Source organism: Aegilops tauschii, chromosome 7 (assembly GCF_002575655.3).
Source record: "Aegilops tauschii subsp. strangulata cultivar AL8/78 chromosome 7, Aet v6.0, whole genome shotgun sequence".
NCBI lineage: Eukaryota > Viridiplantae > Streptophyta > Magnoliopsida > Poales > Poaceae > Aegilops > Aegilops tauschii.
The window spans coordinates 176496516-176517569 of record NC_053041.3 but is presented as its reverse complement, the minus strand read 5'-3'; the positions used below and the strand labels follow the sequence as shown (position 1 = coordinate 176517569).

The 21054-nt window shown below is 42.5% G+C and overlaps 1 protein-coding gene across 1 annotated transcript; it reads left to right on the top strand.

Annotated features, from left to right (window-relative positions):
* Positions 1–5102: 5102 nt before the first annotated feature.
* Positions 5103–6401, top strand: LOC141026995 (uncharacterized). The gene is made up of 2 exons (XM_073503903.1): positions 5103–5114; positions 5814–6401. Exons 1-2 carry the CDS (start codon positions 5103–5105, stop codon positions 6399–6401), a joined length of 600 nt encoding a protein of 199 aa, XP_073360004.1.
* Positions 6402–21054: the final 14653 nt, after the last annotated feature.

The window sequence follows — 21054 nt, the reverse complement described above, 5'->3', positions numbered from 1 at the left end:
GTGTGAACGCGTGTCGGAAGGGGAGGCGTCGCCGCGACAGGCAGCCCGTGAGGAATCAATGGCAAGGCTGACGGCAACCTTGCCATTGATTCCCCCGCGGGAAATCGAGGTGTTCTGGGGAAGACGAGGCGTGTGCCGCTGACTCGACAGGCCCGCCGCGTTTTCGCGCCAAAACCCCTCGCCCCCGAGCGCCTCCAGCGCGCCGGGTTCGGCCTGGGGCCGCCGGCACCAATTTCGGCTCAAGCCGGCGAAAAACGGGTTCTTGAGGACGTGACTGGGCTGATTTTTGCCGGCACGGCAAAAACGCCTGGGGATGGCCTGTTGGGGCCGCGGCTGGAGATGCTCTAAGCATATCACATCTTGAACGTTTTTTCATGACAATTTTAGTTGACGCGAGATGGCAACTTTAGTTGTTAAAAACATGGCAACTTTGTCACAGAAAAAATGGTCATATTTGCCAACTTCACGTGAAGTAAAGTTGCCATTAAAAAAGTTCAGATTGCCACGCATAAAATCCGAATGTTCGGGATTTATCATTCTTTTCTATAGGACACTCTGTGCGTGCTCCAACAAAAATGTTGACACTTTGTGCATCCAACAACATAAAGACTATATCTTGCTTACAACGAGTCTTTCTTCGGTCTCACCTGAAGCAACTACAATTAAATACAATTAAAGGCGGTCCATTCGTGCTAAAAGAAATAGGAATCGATCCTGGGATCTCCTGGTGACGCATAGCGCTGCTAAGAACTGGGCACCATGCGGTTCGTGTGAAATTAGTAGGTCGCTACCTTGTTAAATAAAAAGATCCGGTTTTTCATAGGTTTTCTGTTTTGTTTTTTCTTGTTTTCAACAGATTTTTTGGGTTTCTTTTCTCTGTTTTTACACGGGTTTTCATATTTTTTATTTATTTTTCTTCATTTTTTCATTTCATTTTTCCTTGTTTTTATGTGTTTTCTCTCGATTTTTCATTGTTTTTCTAATGCAATTTTAATTGTAGTTGTCACCATTTAATATTATTCAAATATCAGATTAAGATTCATTGAATACGTGGTCACCATTTTTTCTATATACATTTTAATTTTTTCCAAATGCTTGATTAACATTTCTAAAAAAATCATTAATTTATTCGAATACAGGGTCAACCATTTTTCTATACATATATTTTTTTCAAATCCTTGATTAGCATTTCTCAGATACAAGTATAACATTTTTCAATACATGGTCAACATTTTTATATACAAATTTAACACTTTATCATATGCTTGATTGACATTTTTCAGATACTAGATTAACATTGTTTTACATGGTCAACATTTTTTGAAATGCTTGATTCAAAATTTTCAAATACAAATTTAATATTTTATAATACATGGTCAATATTTTTTTCCATACACGCTTCATAGTTTTCAAATGATTGATTAACATTGTTTCAAATACAACTTTAACATTTTTTAGTACACATTTACTAATTTTCAAATACTTGTTCAAATTTTTTTTCAAATGTTTGGATTAGTTTTTTAAATACATGATCAACTTTTTCACATACATTATATATTTTTTTATACATTTTTTATATACATGAGAAGCATTTTCTATATGTATATTTAACATTTTTCAAATGTTTGGTTAACATTTTTAAATGTTTTTGTAATATATTATTTAGAATATTTGAAAGTATAAATGAAAGTAAAAAAACAAGAACATGAAAAAAGAACAAAACACGGCTGCAAAGCGCTTCAACAAATCGGAAGGTTGCCTCGCTATAAGCGAGGTATAGCTGCGCCCGTCCAACAGCCGCTTCGCAAAGAAGAACCCCTGACTAGGCAGTCCAAAGGAGGGATCAAATCCGAGATGCCCAATAAAATCACCCAAAAAGTGGAGAGCAACTAACTTGAGGTTACCCCTTGTGGGAGACCTTCAAGGATCATTTTTGGTGCCTTGGGAGCATGCCAAGCTTCTTTTAAGCGATGAGCACGCCAAGCTTCTTTTAAGCGATGAGCACGCCAAGTGGCATGTCTAGCCACCACCACATGCTGCGGGCTGGGCGTTTCCGATCAATGTTCTTTTACGCAATTTCGTGTTTTAGATGGATTTTTCTGGGTTTGTTTTTTGCCTTTTCGGTTTTCGTTGGGTTTTCCTTATGTTTTGAAGAAAAGTGCGCGAAAAAATTTGTGCTTCCAGCAGAAATACAGATTTGCTTCCGCAAGAAAGCATAATTGTGCTACTCGAGAAAAAACATTGTGGTTCCACCAGAAGCAGATACTTGCTTTCTGTGGAAGCACAGATTTACTTCCGCGAAGGGCAGAACTATGCTTCTCGAAAAAATAAAATAAAAATACTTCCATCAAAAGCACATATTTACTTCCGCACGAAGCACGACTGTACTTATTTATGAAAAAAAAGATGTGCCTGCACGAGAAGCACAAATTTGGTTCTCATGGAAGCACAATTTTCCTTACATGAGAAGCTCCCAAGAAAAAGGAAATATAACAGGCTGTGATTTTTTTGAAAAACCGCAACTGTGCTTTTGGGTTTCAATTCTCTCTTCCCTTGTTTGGTATTCACTTTTTTGCGCGAAACCGGTTTAATCTTTTTATTTTTATTTTTTTGGGGTTTAGTTTCTTTTCAATTTTTGGTTTTTTCTTGAAAAGAAGTTTGTCGAAACTTATTAACATGAGATCTAGTTTTGAAGATCTCGACACTAGAAATACAATAGCCAATACGGTTCGAGATTTGGACGCACGATTCAAGAGATAAAACATTTTAAATAAATAAATCTCTAAAAAGGTTTAAAAAAATTACGACAGGTGTTGCACATGCAGTGCACACTTGTCAGTGCCTGAGAAGATGGTGTGACCTTTGCAAGGGGTACCCTTAGTTATTCATTTCGTAAAAAGTGTTGTGCGCTAGCGAGGTATCAAACTCGCAACGCCCCGCTCGTGAACTAGGGTTTCAAGCCATTGGTGCTGATGAGTTTTGGATGACTGATTCGCAACATGAACCTTTAAGAACCAACTAGAGCGGTAGAACCAATTTTTTTTTATTTTTTTTGAACAAATCAAGAAAATTGTGAACAAAAAATTGAAAATCCAAATAGTTTTTTTCAAACGTCGACAATTTTTCAAATTATGAAACAATTGACAAGCGCGAACAATTTTCAAATTCCGAACAATTTTAAAAAATATATGATTTTTTGAAATGTGTGCAATTTTTGGAAAAGGTGAACAAAATTTAAATTTCATATTTTTTAAATTCCATTTTTTAATATTTGAACATTTATTGAAAGTTGTGAACGAAATTTGAAATTTCAAACAATATTTTAATATGTAAAGAATTTTTTTAAAACATGAACAATTTTTTTGAAACAATCACATTTTGAATATCTGTTTTTATTCTCTTGAATATATGAAAGAACAAAAAGAGAAACAAAAATAACGGAAAAAGAAAAAAGGAAACCCATAAAGAAAACCCGGTCCAAGAACCTTTTGGATGGTTCCCAAAACCGCTCAGCGACCTTCCAGAAGGTTCCCAAAACTGAGGTTGACGCACATAATAAAACAATAAATGGCCGACCCAAGCAAAGAGTGTGCGATGCGTCGACAGTTTGTCGTACAATGCAACAAATAGGGTTTTCCATACGGAACCTCCTCCTATTTGGCAAGAGTCGTCCTGGATGGGACAGCCCCATTGCTGAGCTAGTGAATCGAGCCGACTATAGGAAAATGTAGTTGTTTTTAATTTGTTTTGTAATGTATATTTTTAAGCGAACATTTTTTTATAAACTGAGCTCATTTATGTTACTCTGTTGTCTGTTCCATTGTACCACATTCGCACTAGGGCTTCCATAATACTAGGGTCGGCCCTGTCTCAAACTAACTGGTCGGTGAGATTCAGGGAACACACGTCGTGGAGAGCCGATGGGTATTTCCCATGTTGTTACACATTTCTGCCATTGTAAAATTTGATTTTCAATCCTTATTAACAAATGGGTTTTCAAACCATCATCTGACTGCAAATCACACACACATGTGGGCACATGACACCTCGATGTTACAAAGGTTTTAAATCTCCCGTTGAGCCAATTGAGCGACCATCTCGTGCCAATTTCACACAAATCATGAAATCTAAAGCATTCTTTTGTTCATATTATTATCTATCCATTAACGTGCTCATTTATGTTGTTGGTGTGTATGTTCACATCATGGCCTCTATGGTCATAGGGTAAAGAGATCAAACAAAAGAAAACATCATAGCCAAAACGATAAGAAGATTCAAGGAAACGAGAAAAAATTGTCTTTGTTTTACAATTTCAGTTTTTAAATATAATATCCTCATGTTAATTCATTTATTTTTGTTCCATGTTGCATTGATTATTACACAACTATGCGAAATATTAGCGATGTTATCTATATGTGTCAAACGATTTTGTGAAATGATGTGAGTTTGGTGTGTAAGGTGGTATTATGTACTTGTTATGTGCAAGGAATATAGTGATAGATTAAGTGTTTTCATGCCCCAAGCCGCCTAAAATTTGTTTTCATGGACAAGTAAAATTAAGATCGACCTCTAATTAATGTCGCCCTGGTGATTCGAACAAAATACACCAGCACTAGCGGGCCGAAGGGCGACACACCACACATGGGTCATATCATAGTTGCTTTCTTCCGACTCTAACGTCCTGATGATCACAAACTTATTATATTATCTAAATTTTTGCTTGGAAATAATGTCTGCAAGTTCATTTGCCGCTAGCTGACCTTCTCTTTTAGGAATCTGAAGCTGGAGCCAACAGGCAAGCAAAGAAGCATTTTCTCAACCTTGACAATCCCATCTCTCCCCGAGACCAATGTTGGATGGGGACTCCATGATCGTCTGGATTCGCGTCTTTGACAAAGGTGGTAGCAGACAGTTTTAGAGTGTAAACTGGATGATAAAAGACATACATATGTTATGAAAAATGGAAACTCGATGACCGTTCCTGAACCTATTGGGACCTTAATAACTCCCAACCAAACATTCACCTCCCTCATGATGTCACTCCACTCCACATGCTACGCTCTCATTCAAGTCTTATAGTTTGCGCCGCCCGGCAACCACACATGGACAAACACGTATCACGACCTCCATGCCTTAACACGCGATTCAAACCAGAATAAACTTTGTTCTAATTTAAAAAAAGAATATGCATATCCCGCAAAACAGAAAGTGACATCGACAATGATATAATCCAGTGCCGATCATACTTGTACATCTAAAATGTGTGTTGAATATATATGTGTTGCATGTATTTGTGTATATCCTGGCCCATCTTCTAGTTGTGTATAGTTAAGGTCGAGACCTACTTGTACTCTATATATAGTGCACCTGCACCGAATCAATATAACGTGTATTGCATTGCCAAACTATCTCTGTACATGGTATCATCCTTCCCGTTCCTACCCTAGGGCGAGCCATCGCCGCCGCCGCCGCACCCCACCGCCGCCGCACCCCGCCACCACCGCGTTCCCCTCCAACGCCGCCACCGCCCCGTGCTGCTGCCGCTTCCGCTCTCACCTCCCCGCGCCGACCCGCAGCCGCCGCCGCTGCGCCTCTTCTTCGCCGCGCCGCCGCTGCTCCCCGTCGCGCCACCATCCCTCCCCGTTGCCGCTGCCACCTCCCCACGCAGTCGCCGCCCCACGCAGCTGTCGCACCCCTCCCGCCGTCGCTGCTCCTCCCTTCAACCCTAACCCTAGCCGCTCCCCCAACCCTAGCCGCGCCGCCATGGACTCCCCGGGCTCCTCCACCACCCGCTTGTCCAACACCTTCGCCAGCCCGAGCCCCCTGCCGCCGCCATCCGCGACCTCAATATCGAGGCCCGGGTCCCCATCCACCTCGACAGCTCGAGCACCTCGTACTACGCGTGGAAGACCTACTTCAACCTTGTCCTCCTCAAGTACTATCTCACCGAGCACATCGACGGCTCCGTGGACGGCGACAACATGAAGGGCGATCCGGAGTGGTCCGCCATTGAGGCCATGCTCATCCGGTGGTTTTATCAAACCGTCTCAAAGGACATCTTCCACACGGTTGTCGCCAAGGACGACATCGCTTGTGCCATGTGGACCAAGATCAACGCGCTCTTCACTGACAACAAACTTCAGCGCCTTGTTTTCTTGCAGCAGGAGTTCTTCGGCTGTCACCAGGACAACTCCACCATTGATGAGTATTGCATGAGGCTCAAGATGCTCGCCAATGAGCTTCACGACATCAGTAACAAAGTCTCCGATGACCTCATGCCGAGCACCCTCACCGCCGGCCTCAACGAGGACTTCAACAACGCGGCGTCCAACCTCACCTTGCTGCGCAGCCCACCTTTCAACGCGTCGTCGCGTACCTCAAGCTTGAGGAGCGCCGGATGACGAAGGTGAAGCAGCGGGTCCAGCACACCGCCCTCGCCGCCGGCACCACCCGCGGCGGCCCCGCTCCACCGGCCGCACCGACCCTGCCCCGCCCTCCTGCGCCAGTCGGGTACTACTCGTTGCCCCCGCGCCCCCCGCGCCTCCCCAGCAGTTGCAAGGTGGCGGGGGCCGGTGATGACCCACAAGCATAGGGGATCTATCGTAGTCCTTTCGATAAGTAAGAGTGTCGAACCCAACAAGGAGCAGAAGGAAATGACAAGCGGTTTTTAGTAAGGTAGTCTCTGCAAGCACTGAAATTATCGGTAACAGATAGTTTTGTGATAAGGTAATTTATAACGGGTAACAAGTAATAAAAGTAAATAAGATGCAGCAAGGTGGACCAATCCTTTTTGTAGCAAAGGACAAGCCTGGACAAACTCTTATATAAAGGAAAACACTCCCGAGGACACATGGGAATTATCGTCAAACTAGTTTTCATCATGCTCATATGATTCACGTTCGTTACTTTGATAATTTGATATGTGGGTGGACCGGTGCTTGGGTACTGCCCTTCCTTGGACAAGCATCCCACTTATGATTAACCCCTCTTGCAAGCATCCGCAACTACAAAAGAAGTATTAAGGTAAACCTAACCATAGCATGAAACATGTAGATCCAAATCATCCCTTACGAAGCAACGCATAAACTAGGGTTTAAGCTTCTGTAACTCTAGCAACCCATCATCTACTTATTACTTCCCAATGCCTTCCCCTAGGCCCAAACAATGGTGAAGTGTCATGTAGTCGACGTTCACATAACACCACTAGAGGAAAGACAACACACATCTCATCAAAATATCGAACGAATACCAAATTCACATGACTACTTATAGCAAGACTTCTCCCATGTCCTCAGGAACAAAAGTAACTACTCACAAATCATATTCATGTTCATAATCAGAGGGGTATTAATATGCATAAAGGATCTGAACATATGATCTTCCACCAATTAAACCAACTAGCATCAACTACAAGGAGTAATCAACACTACTAGCAACCCACAGGTACCGATCTGAGGTTTTGAGACAAAGATTGGATACAAGAGATGAACTAGGGTTTGAGAGGAGATGGTGCTGGTGAAGATGTTGATGGAGATTGACCCCCTCCCGATGACAGGATCGATGGTGATGACGATGGCGATGATTTCCCCCTCCCGGAGGGATGTTTCCCCGGCAGAACAGCTCCGCCAGAGCCCTAGATTGGTTCCGCCAAGGTTCCGCCTCGAGACGGCGGCGCCTTGTCCCGAAAGCTTCCTTCTAATTTTTTCCAGAGCGAAAGACTTCATATAGCAAAAGATGGGCACCGGAGGCCTGCCAGGGGGCCCACGAGGCAGGGGGCGCGCCCAGGGGGTAGGGCGTGCCCCCACCCTCGTGGATAGGGTGTGGCCCCCTCTGGTGCTTTCTTCGCCCAATATTTTTAATATATTCCAAAACTGACTTTCGTGGAGTTTTAGGACTTTTGTAGTTGTGCAGAATAGGTTTCTAATATTTGCTCCTTTTCCAGCCCAGAATTCCAGCAGCCGGAATTGTCCCTCTTCGTGTAAACCTTGTAAAATAAGAGAGAATAGGCATAAGTATTGTGACATAATGTGTAATAACAGCCCATAATGCAATAAATATCGATATAAAAGCATGATGCAAAATGGACGTATCAACTCCCCCAAGCTTAGACCTCACTTGTCCTCAAGCGGAAGCCGATAATGAAAAATATGTCGACATGTTTAGAGATAGAGGTGTCGATAAAATAAAATACGGACATGTGGGCATCATGATCATTCTTATAACAACATATATATATATATATATATATATATATTGTCATATGATTTATTATGCTAAAGTAACAATCTATTCACAATGTAAAGTATGAAACAGAAACTTCATTGAAAACTAACAAACTATAATCTCAGTCACTGAAGCAATTGCAATTTATCATAACATCGAAAAGAGTCAATATAAGAGCTTTTCAGCAAGTCCACACACTCAACTATCATTGAGTCTTTCACAATTGCTAACACTCACGAAATACTTATGGGTATGGAGTTTTAATCGGACACAGAGAAAGATAGGGGCTTATAGTGTTGCCTCCCAACCTTTTACCTCAAGGGTAATGTCAACAATAATAGTTTATGATAACTTACATCCAATTGGATATATATATATCAGGAACTTTCCAACACAATGTGCTTGCCAAAGGATAAAGTGTAAAAAGGAAAGGTGAAGATCACCGCGACTCTTGCATAAGATATAAAGCAAAAAATAAAAGATAGGACCTTCGCAGAGGGAAGCAGAGGTTGTCATGTGCTTTTATGGTTGGATGCACAAAATCTTAATGCAAAAGAACGCCACTTTATATTGCCACTTGTGATAGGGACCTTTATTATGCAGTCCGTCGCTTTTATTTCTTCCATATCGCAAGATCGTATAAAGCTTATTTTCTCCACACTAATAAATCATACATATTTAGAGAGCAATTTTTATTGCATGCAACAATGAAAACTTACTTGAAGGATCTTACTCAATCCATAGGTAGGTATGGTGGACACTCATGGCAAAACTGGGTTTAAGGATATTCGGAAGCACAAGTAGTATCTCTACTTGGTGCAGAGAATTTGGCTAGCATGAGGGGGAAAGGCAAGCTCAACATGTTGGATGATCCATGACAATATACTTTATTTCGGATATAAGAAAACATAACCCATTACGTTGTCTTCCTTGTCCAACATCAACTTTTTAGCATGTCATATTTTAATGAGTGCTCACAATCATAAAAGATGTCCAAGATAGTATATTTATATGTGAAAACCTCTCTTTCTTTATTACTTCCTATTAATTGCAATGATGACCAAAACTATGTTTGTCAACTCTCAACAACTTTTATTCATCATACTCTTTATATGTGAAGTCATTACTCTCCATAAGATCAATATGATCTCTTTAATTCTTTTTATTCTTTCTTTTATTCCCTCAAGATCATAGCAAGATAACCAAGCCCTCGACTCAAAACTAATATTTATTATATATAGCCCACGGACTCGATTACATAGAAGGATCGTAAAGCAAAACTCAAAACTAGATCATGCTAAAACTTTATTCTACTAGATCAAGATATTACCAAAAGGATCGAACTAAGAAAAAGGTAAAGATAGGAGTGTGATGGTGATACGATACCGGGGCACCTCCCCCAAGCTTGGCAGTTGCCAAGGGGAGTGCCCATCCCCATGTGTTTATGTCTCTTTCTTCGGAGGTGGTGATGATAGAGTTGTTGATGATGCAGGCTTGTCGTCCAACATCGAGCGTAGGAGGTGCTCCAACTTACGAATAATGCCCTTAAGTGCGGTGATATGCTCTTGCAACAGAATATTTTCACGAGTTAGATACTTGTTCTGCATCCGAACTATTTCAATCATCTTGAAAGCTTCAATTTCAGTAGGGGTAAGAAGATTGTAATGAGGTTGAAGGATGTCTTCTTCTTCTGCTGCCGGAGCTTGATCCTCCGTGGCCTTCTTGATCCTATCATCCTTGTTGATCTCCCCGGGTTCTTCTCCCTTCAGCTCTATCTTCATTAGCCAAGCATCATCGCCCTCATTGTTGGAGGAGGGGGACGGCATGATGCCTGTCCTTGACAACTCTGGCAGAAAACAGCTCGAAACAAAAGCAGGAGATATTTGCGTGGTGCGGTGGTCAAAACCTTCGGGAGATTATATAATGAATTTTTACCGACCAAAAGAAGTATCGTGCAAGAAAACGGAGTCCGGATGGCACACGAGGTGCCCACGAGGCAGGGGGCGTGCCCAGGGGGGTAGGGCGCGCCCTCCACCCTCGTGGATGCCCCGTGTCCTTCCCGGACTACTTCTTATTTTCCTATTTTCTTAAATATTCCAAAACGGAGAAAAAATGCTATTAGAATTGTTTTGGAGTCATTTTACTTACCGTACCACATACCTATTCCTTTTCGGAGTCTGAAACGTTCTGGAAAGTATCCCTTATGTACTCCTCCGGGGTTACGGTGTCAATAACATTGGTTTCAACATTTATGGGATTACCTGAGATATAATGTTTGATTCTTTGACCATTCACCACCTTCGGATTTGTGCCTTCGAAGTTGTTGATTTTTATGGCACCGGAACGATAGACCTCCTCGATAACGTAAGGACCTTCCCATTTAGATAGGAGTTTTCCTGCAAAAAATCTTAAACGAGAGTTGTATAGCAAAACATAATCACCTACCTTAAACTCACGCTTTTGTATCCTTTTGTCATGCCATCTTTTTACTTTTTCTTTAAACAGTTTGGCATTCTCATAGGCTTGGGTTCTCCACTCATCAAGTGAGCTAATGTCAAATAGTCTCTTCTCATGGGCAAGTTTGAAATCATAATTGAGCTCTTTAATGGCCCAATATGCCTTATGTTCTAGTTCGAGAGGTAGGTGACATGCTTTTCCATAAACCATTTTATACGGAGACATACCCATAGGATTTTTATATGCAGTTCTATAGGCCCATAATGCATCATCAAGTTTCTAGGACCAATTCTTTCTAGATCTATTAACAGTCTTTTGCAAAATTAATTTGATCTCTCTATTACTCAATTCTACTTGACCACTAGACTGTGGGTGGTATGGAGATGCAATTCTATGATTAACATCATACTTAGCAAGCATTTTACGAAAAGCACCATGAATAAAATGTGAGCCACCATCAGTCATTAAGTATCTAGGGACTCCAAACCTCGGAAAAATAACTTCTTTAAGCATCTTATTAGAGGTGTTATGATCAGCACTACTAGTTGGAATAGCTTCTACCCACTTAGTAATGTAATCAACAACAACATAAATATGTGTATACCCATTAGAGGAAGGAAACGGTCGCATATAATCAAAGCCCCAAACATCAAATGGTTCAATAACAAGTGAATAGTTCATAGGCATTTCTTGACATCTACTAATATTACCAATTCTTTGACATTCATCACAAGACGAGACAAACTTACGGGCGCCCTTGAAAAGAGTAGGCCAATAAAAACCGGATTGCAATACCTTATGTGCAGTTCTATCTCCAGCATGGTGTCCTCCATAAGCCTCAGAGTGACACTTGCGTAGGATCTGTTCCTGTTCATGCTCATGTACACAACGTCTAATAACACAATCTACTCCTTCTTTATAAAGGTGTGGGTCATCCCAGAAGTAATGTATTAAATCATAGAAAAACTTTTTCTTTTGCTGGTATGTGAAACTAGGTGGTATAAATTTAGCAACAATGTAATTAGCATAATCACCATACCATGGAGAGTATGAGAAGCATTTATGACAGCTAATTGTTCATCAGGAAAGCTATCATCAATAGGTAGTGGGTCATCAAGAACATTCTCTAACCTAGATAAGTTGTCTGCAACGGGGTTCTCAGCTCCCTTTCTATCTATAATATGCAAATCAAATTCTTGTAGTAGGAGAACCCATCTAATAAGTCTAGGTTTAGCATCTTTCTTTTCCATAAGATATTTAATAGCAGCATGATCAGTGTGAACAGTTACTTTAGAATCAACAATATAAGGTCTGAACTTATCACAAGCAAAACAACTGCTAAAAATTCTTTTTCAGTAGTACCATAATTTCTCTGGGCACTGTCTAGAGTTTTAGTAGCATATTGGATAACATTTAATTTCTTATCAACTCTTTGTCCTAGAACAGCACCTACAGCATAATCACTAGCATCATACATAATTTCAAAGGGTAAATTCCAATCAGGTGGCTGAACAATAGGTGCAGAAATCAAAGCTTTCTTAAGTATTTCAAATGCTTTTACACAATCATCATCAAAGACAAAAGGAACATCTTTTTGTAAGAGATTAGTCAGAGGCCTAGAAATTTTTGAGAAGTCTTTAATGAACCTCTTATAAAAACTGGCATGACCAAGGAAACTTCTTATACCTTTATTGTCCATAGGACACGTCATCTTTTCAATAGCATCAACTTTAGTTTTATCAACTTCAATACCTCTTTCAGAAATTTTATGTCCCAAGACAATACCTTCATTAAACATAAAGTGGCACTTCTCCCAATTCAAGACAAGATTAGTTTCTTCACATCTCTGCAAAACTCGATCAAGGTTGCTTAAGCAATCATCAAAAGAAGTTCCATAAACGGAGAAATCATCCATGAAAACCTCAACAATCTTTTGACAAAAGTAAGAGAATATAGCATTCATACATCTTTGAAAGGTAGCAGGTGCATTGCATAAACCAAAAGGCATACGTCTATAAGCAAAGGTACCGAAAGGGCAAGTAAAAGTGGTCTTTTCTTGATCCTCTTTTGATACGGGTATTTGAGAGAAACCAGAATAACCGTCTAGAAAGCAGAAATGTGTATGTTTGGATAATCTTTCTAGCATTTGATCAATAAAAGGTAAAGGGTAATGATCCTTTTTAGTAGCTTTATTTAGTTTGCGGAAATCAATTACCATTTTATAACCTGTAACAATTCTTTGTGGAATCAATTCATCTTTATCACTAGGAACAACAGTAATACCTCCCTTCTTAGGGACACAATGGACAGGACTTACCCACTGACTATCAGCGACATGATAAATTATACCTGCCTCCAGAAGCTTTAGTATTTATTTTCTTACCACTTCTTTCATCTTAGGATTTAACCGTCGTTGGTGATCAACAACCGGTTTAGCGTCTTTCTCCAATTTTATTTTGTGCTGGCATAGAGTGGGACTAATGCCCTTAAGATCATCAAGAGTATATCCAATAGCAGCACGGTGCTTCTTCAGAATTTTCAGTAATTTCTCTTCTTCCTGCTCTGAAAGGTTAGCACTAATAATAACAGGATATATCTTCTTTTCATCAAGATAAGCATATTTAAGAGTATCAGGTAATGGTTTAAGCTCAAACATGGGATCACCCTTGGGTGGAGGAGGATCCCCTAGAATTTCAACAGGCAAGTTGTGTTTCAAAATAGGTCCCTGTTTATAGAATACTTCATCTATTTCCCTTCTTTCACTCATAAACATATCATTTTCATGGTCTAGCAAATATTGTTCTAAATGATCATTAGGAGGCACGACAATAGAAGCAAGACCAATAATTTCATCTCTACTAGGCAATTCTTTATCATGGGGGTTTCTACGACATTTAGCAAAATTAAAATCATGAGACATATCCCTAAACCAATAGTAACAACATCCTTTTTGCAATCTATCTTAGCATTAACAGTATTCAAGAAGGGTCTGCCAAATATAATGGGACAAAAGTCATCTTGTGGGGAACCAAGAACAAGAAAATCAGTAGGATATTTAACTTTCCTACACAAGACTTCAACATCTCTAACAATCCCAACTGGTGAAATAGTATCTCTATTAGCAAGCTTAATTGTAACATCAATACCTTCTAACTCAGCAGGTGCAATATCATGGATAATTTCTTCGTATAAAGAATGAGGTATTGCACTCGCACTAGCACCCATATCACATAAGCCATGATAACAATGATCTCCTATTTTAACAGAAATAACAGGCATGCCTACAACAGGTCTATGTTTATTTGTAGTATCGGGTCTAGCAATTCTAGCAGCTTCATCACAGAAGTAAATAACATGCCCATCAATATTATCGACCAAGAGATCTTTAACCATAGCAATACTAGGTTCAACTTTAATTTGCTCAGGGGGTATAGGTGTTCTAGTATTACTCTTACGAACCACAGTTGAAGCTTTAGCATGATCCTTTATTCTAGCAGGGAAAGGTGGTTTCTCAATATAAGCGGTAGGAATAATAGGATCAACATTATAAGTGATAGTCTTTTCTTCAACTTTAATAGGTTCAACTACTTTTACTTCAATGGGAGGATGATATTTAAACCACTCTCCTTAGGGAGATCAACATGAGTAGCAAAGGATTCACAGAAAGAAGCTACTATCTTAGAGTCAAGTCCATATTTAGTGCTAAATTCACGAAAAGCATCGGTATCCATAAAAGATTTAACACAATCAAACTTAGGTGTTATACCTGACTCCTTACCTTCATCGAGTTCCCAATCTTCAGAGTTGCATTTAATTCTTTCCAATAAATCCCATCTGAATTCAATGGTCTTCATCATAAAGGAACCAGTACAAGAAGTATCGAGCATGGAGCGATTATTGAGAGAAAGCCGAGCATAAAAGTTTTGAATAATAATTTCTCTTGAGAGCTCATGATTGGGGCATGAATATAACATTGACTTAAGCCTCCCCAAGCTTGAGCGATACTTTCTCCTTCGCGAGGCCAAAAATTATATATAGAATTACGATCATGATGAAGCAGATGCATAGGATAAAACTTCTGATGAAATTCCAATTTCAATCGGTTGTAGTTCCATGATCCAATATTATCACATAGCCTAAACCATGTCAATGCCTTTCCCTTCAAAGATAAAGGGAAGACCTTCTTCTTGATAACATCCTCGGGCATACCTGCAAGCTTAAATAATCCACAAACTTCATCCACATAGATTAGGTGCAAATCAGGATGTAATGTTCCATCTCCTGTAAAAGGATTAGCTAGCAGTTTCTCTATCATACCCGAAGAAATTTCAAAGTAAATATTTTCAGTAGGTTCAGTAGGTTGAGGAGCAACTCTTTGCTCTACTGGTCGGGGTGAAGATACCCCAAACAAGCCCCTCAAAGGATTACTTTCCATAGTAACAAGTGACAGTAAATTTCAGCACACTATATAAATTTTTCCTTACCAAATTCCACTTACCATAGGCGGTTCACTCCCCGGTAACGGCGCCAGAAAAGAGTCTTGATGACCCACAAGAATAGGGGATCTATCGTAGTCCTTTCGATAAGTAAGAGTGTCGAACCCAACGAGGAGCAGAAGGAAATGACAAGCGGTTTTCAGTAAGGTAGTCTCTGCAAGCACTGAAATTATCGGTAACAGATAGTTTTGTGATAAGATAATTTGTAACGGGTAACAAGTAATAAAAGTAAATAAGGTGCAGCAAGGTGGACCAATCCTTTTTGTAGCAAAGGACAAGCCTGGACAAACTCTTATATAAAGGAAAACGCTCCTGAGGACACATGGGAATTATCGTCAAGCTAGTTTTCATCATGCTCATATGATTCGCGTTCGTTACTTTGATAATTTGATATGTGGGTGGTCCGGTGCTTGGGTACTGCCCTTCCTTGGACAAGCATCCCACTTATGATTAACCCCTCTTGCAAGCATCCGCAACTACAAAAGAAGTATTAAGGTAAACCTAACCATAGCATGAAACATGTAGATCCAAATCAGCCCCTTATGAAGCAACGCATAAACTAGGGTTTAAGCTTCTGTCACTCTAGCAACCCATCATCTACTTATTACTTCCCAATGCCTTCCCCTAGGCCCAAACAATGGTGAAGTGTCATGTAGTCGACGTTCACATAACACCACTAGAGGAAAGACAACATACATCTCATCAAAATATCGAACGAATACCAAATTCACATGACTACTTATAGCAAGACTTCTCCCATGTCCTTAGGAACAAACGTAACTACTCACAAATCATATTCATGTTCATAATCAGAGGGGTATTAATATGTATAAAGGATCTGAACATATGATATTCCACCAATCAAACCAACTAGCATCAACTACAAGGAGTAATCAACACTACTAGCAACCCACAGGTACCAATCTGAGGTTTTGAGACAAAGATTGGATACAAGAGATGAACTAGGGTTTGAGAGGAGATGGTGCTGGTGAAGATGTTGATGGAGATTGACCCCCTCCCGATGAGAGGATCGATGGTGTTGATGTTTCCCTGGCAGAACAGCCCTAGATAGGTTTTGCCAGGTTCCGCCTCGAGACGGTTGCGCTTCGTCCCGAAAGCTTCCTTCTGATTTTTTCCAGAGCGAAATACTTCATATACCAAAAGATGGGCACCGGAGGCCTGGCAGGGGGCCCACGAGGCAGGGGGCGCGCCCAGGGGGGTAGGGCACGCCCCCACCCTCGTGGACAGGGTGTGGCCCCCCTCTGGTGCTTTCTTCACCCAATATTTTCAATATATTCGAAAACTGACTTTCGTGGAGTTTCAGGACTTTTGGAGTTGTGCAGAATAGGTTTCTAATATTTGCTCCTTTTCCAACCTAAAATTCCAGCTGCCGGCATTGTCCCTCTTCGTTAAGCCTTGTAAAATAAGAGAGAATAGGCATAAGTATTGTGACATAATGTGTAATAACAGCCCATAATGCAATAAATATCGATATAAAAGCATGATGCAAAATGGACGTATCAGCCGGCGCAACCGGCGGGGCGGCGGGGCCGCCGTCAGCAGTAGCAGCCGACCCAGGGTGCTGATGACCCACAAGTATAGGGGATCTATCGTAGTCCTTTCGATAAGTAGGAGTGTTGAACCCAACGAGGAGCAGAAGGAAATGATAAGCGGTTTTCAGCAAGGTATTCTCTGCAAGCACTGAAATTATCGGTAACAGATAGTTTTGTGATAAGATAATTTGTAACCGGTAACAAGTAACAAAAGTAAATAAAGTGCAGCAAGGTGGCCCAATCCTTTTTGTAGCAAAGGACAAGCCTGGACAAACTCTTATATAGAGAAAAGCGCTCCCGAGGACACATGGGAATTATCGTCAAGCTAGTTTTCATCACGTTCATATGATTCGCGTTCGGTACTTTGATAATTTGATATGTGGGTGGTCCGGTGCTTGGGTGATGTCCTTACTTGGACAAGCATCCCGCTTATGATTAACTCCTATTGCAAGCATCCGCAACTACAAAAGAAGTATTAAGGTAAACCTAACCATAGCATGAAGCATGTGGATCCAAATCAGCCCCTTACGAAGCAACGCATAAACTAGGGTTTAAGCTTCTGTCACTCTAGCAACCCATCATCTACTTATTACTTCCCAATGCCTTCCTCTAGGCCCAAATAATGGTGAAGTGTCATGTAGTCAACGTTCACATGACACCACTAGAGGCAAGACAACATACATCTCATCAAAATATCGAACGAATACCAAATTCACATGACTACTAATAGCAAGACTTCTCCCATGTCCTCAGGAACAAACATAACTACTCACAAAGCATATTCATGTTCATAATCAGAGGCATATTAATATGCATAATGGATCTGAACATATGATCTTCCACCAAATAAACCAACTAGCATCAACTACAAGGAGTAATCAACACTACTAGCAACCTACAGGTACCAATCTTAGACTTAAAGACAAGAATTGGATACAACAGATGAACTAGGGTTTGAGAGGAGATGGTGCTGGTGAAGATGTTGATGGAGATTGGCCCCCTCCCGATGAGAGGAGCGTTGGTGATGACGATGGCGATGATTTCCCCCTCCCGGAGGGAAGTGTCCCCGGCAGAACAGCTCCGCCAGAGCCCTAGATTGGTTCCGCCAAGGTTCCGCCTCGTGGCGGCGGAGTCTCGTCCCGAAAGCTTGCTTATGATTTTTTTTCGGACGAAAGACTTCATATAGCAGAAGATGGGCACCGGAGGGCCACCAGGGGGCCCACGAGGCAGGAGGGCGCGTCCAGGGGGGTAGGGCGCGACCCCCACCCTCGTGGCCAGGGTGTGGGCCCCCTCTGGTATTTTCTTCGCTCAGTATTTTTTATTATTTCGAAAAATAACTTCCGTGGAGTTTCAGGACTTTTGGAGTTGCGCAGAATAGGTCTCTAATATTTGCTCCTTTTCCAGCCCAGAATTCCAGCTGCTGGCATTCTCCCTCTTTATGTAAACCTTGTAAAATAAGAGAGAATAGGCATAAGTATTGTGACAAAACGTGTTATAACAGCCCATAATGCGATAAATATCAATATAAAAGCATGATGCAAAATGGACGTATCAGGCGCCAGGGAAGCACCGCGCTACCAGCAGCCCCCTCCACCGTGGGCAGCCGGCCAGAACCCGTGGACGGGCGTCGTGCATGCCTATCATATGCCCGTCCGACGGGCTCCTGCGCCGGGTCTTCTCGGTCCTCGCCCCGCGGGCCACTAGGCATTCCTCGGCGCGCCCTACCAGCCAGCTGGCGCCGGCTATGGCCCCCCTCGCGCCACCGCCTCTCAGCGGCTATGGCCTGCCCACCCCGGCACCGCCCTATGGGGGCATGCAGCTGCCGCCGGTTCCTGCGCCATGGGACCCCGCCCTCCTGGCCGCCCTGCACTCTGCGCCGTCACCGAGTAACTATGGCAGTGGAGGCGACTGGTACATGGACTCAGGTGCTACTGCGCACATGACAGCTCATCCCGGTAACCTAACCTCCCCCACTCCCGTTCACACACCCACTCGTATCACCGTTGGCAACGACTCTTCTTTACCTATCACTCATGTCGGTAGCACTAGTTTTCCTTCTACTTCCACACCTATCACTATGTCTAATGTTCTTGTTTCACCTGACTTAGTAACGAGCTTAGTTTCTGTTCATCATCTTACTCGTGAAAACCCACATACTGTTGAATTTGACGGTGTTGGCTTTTCTGTGAAGGACGCCCGTACCCGGATGGTACTTCACTGATGTGACAGCCCCGATGAGCTCTATCCGATGCACGTCGGCGCCTCCACCTCCACACCCGTCACCCTCGCTGTCGACGTTGACCTTTGGCATGCTCGCTTGGGCCACCGCAACCCAACGTTTTGCGCTAGATTCTTAGGAGTTTTTCTTTCTCATGTAATAAGCTCGACGAGCATACTTGTGAGGCTTGTCGCTTAGGCAAGCACGTTCGTCTTCCCTTTAGTGCGTCTACAACTGTCTCCACTTTTCCGTTTCAATTACTTCATAGTGATGTTTGGACGTCTCCCGTCGCGAGTAACATGGGCTACCTATACTATTTGGTGATTTAAGATGATTATTCTCATTATGTGTGGACTTTTCCTCCACGTCGCAAATCTGATGCTTTAGCCACACTCACCTCCTTTTACTCCTATGTCACCACACAGTTCGGTCGCCCCATTCTTGCACTACAAACCGACAACGGAAAAAAGTTTGACAACGTTGCTCTTCGCACCCTTTGAGGGAGTCCTGGATTAGGGGGTCCTCGGGTATCCGGCCTATTCGATATGGGCCGGATTGATGGGCCGTGAAGACAGATCGGAAGGTTATCCCATGTGTCCGGGCATGACTCCTATATGCGTGGATGGCAAGTTTTGGTGTCCGGATGTACTAATCCATTCCTCTACAAACCGAATTTGTATAACCCTAGGCCCCTCCGGTGTGTATATAAACCGGAGGGTTTAGTCCGTAGAGGCTATCAGAATTCTCATAGGCTAGACAACTAGGGTTTAGCCATTACGATCTCGAGGTAGATCAACTCTTGTAACCCCTATACTCATTGAATACAATCAAGCAGGACGTAGGGTTTTACCTCCTTTAAGAGGGCCCGAACCTAGGTAACATTGTGTCCCCATCGTCCTTTGTTACCATTGATCCACAAACGCACAGTTCGGAACCCCCTACCCGAGATCTGCCGGTTTTGACACCGACATTGGTGCTTTCATTGAGAGTTCCATTGTGTTGTCGATAGAAGCATCGATGGCTCGCCTTGTCATCAACAACGATATCACTTCTGGAAGGAGCCTAACTTCAGGACAGGTCCTCCAGCTCGACGGTTTCACCATGGGCACCCACACGGCCATCAAGCCGACGACGCCCCCCGCGATCGCCAAACATCACCTCCGCATCAGTCTCGAACACTCCGAAAAGATGGATCCGACAGACATCTCGTCCTTGAACGAGCTGCTAGATCGCATCGCCGCCCTGGGGCTTTCAACGGATTATGATCGGACCGTGCTTAAACCTGACCAGAGGGAAATCAATCTCCCGCCGGTCACTCACCTGGTGGCAGTCGTCGAGGAACGAGACAAGAACACTTCTTCCCCTAAGTTAAAAACCATCTACGTTCGGATCTCTGAATCCATTGAATCGGATACTCTTCCTTTGGAGGAGACCCCGCGTCCCCCAAACTCAGGGTCGGACTTAGGGTCCGGGGAGCACTTGGATCTTCCTGGACCCGAACCGATGACCTCGGAGATTTTACCAGCTCCGAATATAATTTTGGGTAGGGATTTAAGTTTTAGCCCACCCGCCCACCACAATCAATACTCTCCTAGTAATTCAGGCCCTCCGGGCATATCCGACCTGATGTATGTACGACATCAACCTCAGGAAACGGTCAATCACTTTTGGGCCAGGTTTCTACTTGTCAAAAACAAGATTAAAGTTTACTGCGACGATGATGCAGTCTCGGTTTTTCACCACAATTGCACCGATGAGGGAATTCGGAATGCCCTCGACCGCCGCCGCATACAGAGTTTCACGGAACTATCGCATGTAGTACGGAAGTACTGCGCGATGGAAAGCACATGGAAGGCCCCAAAAACCCAATGGGAACCTGATGCGGCTTGAAGCAACACTGGTATTTCCCCAAAGAGGAAGGGATGATGCAGCACAGCAGCGGTAGGTATTTCCCTCAGTGATGAAACCAAGGTTATTGAACCAGTAGGAGAACCAAGCAACACAACGTAAACAACACCTGCACACAAATAACAAGTACTCGCAACCCAACGTGTAAAAGGGGTTGTCAATCCCTTTTGGGTAACGACGCCTAGAGATAGGCAAACGG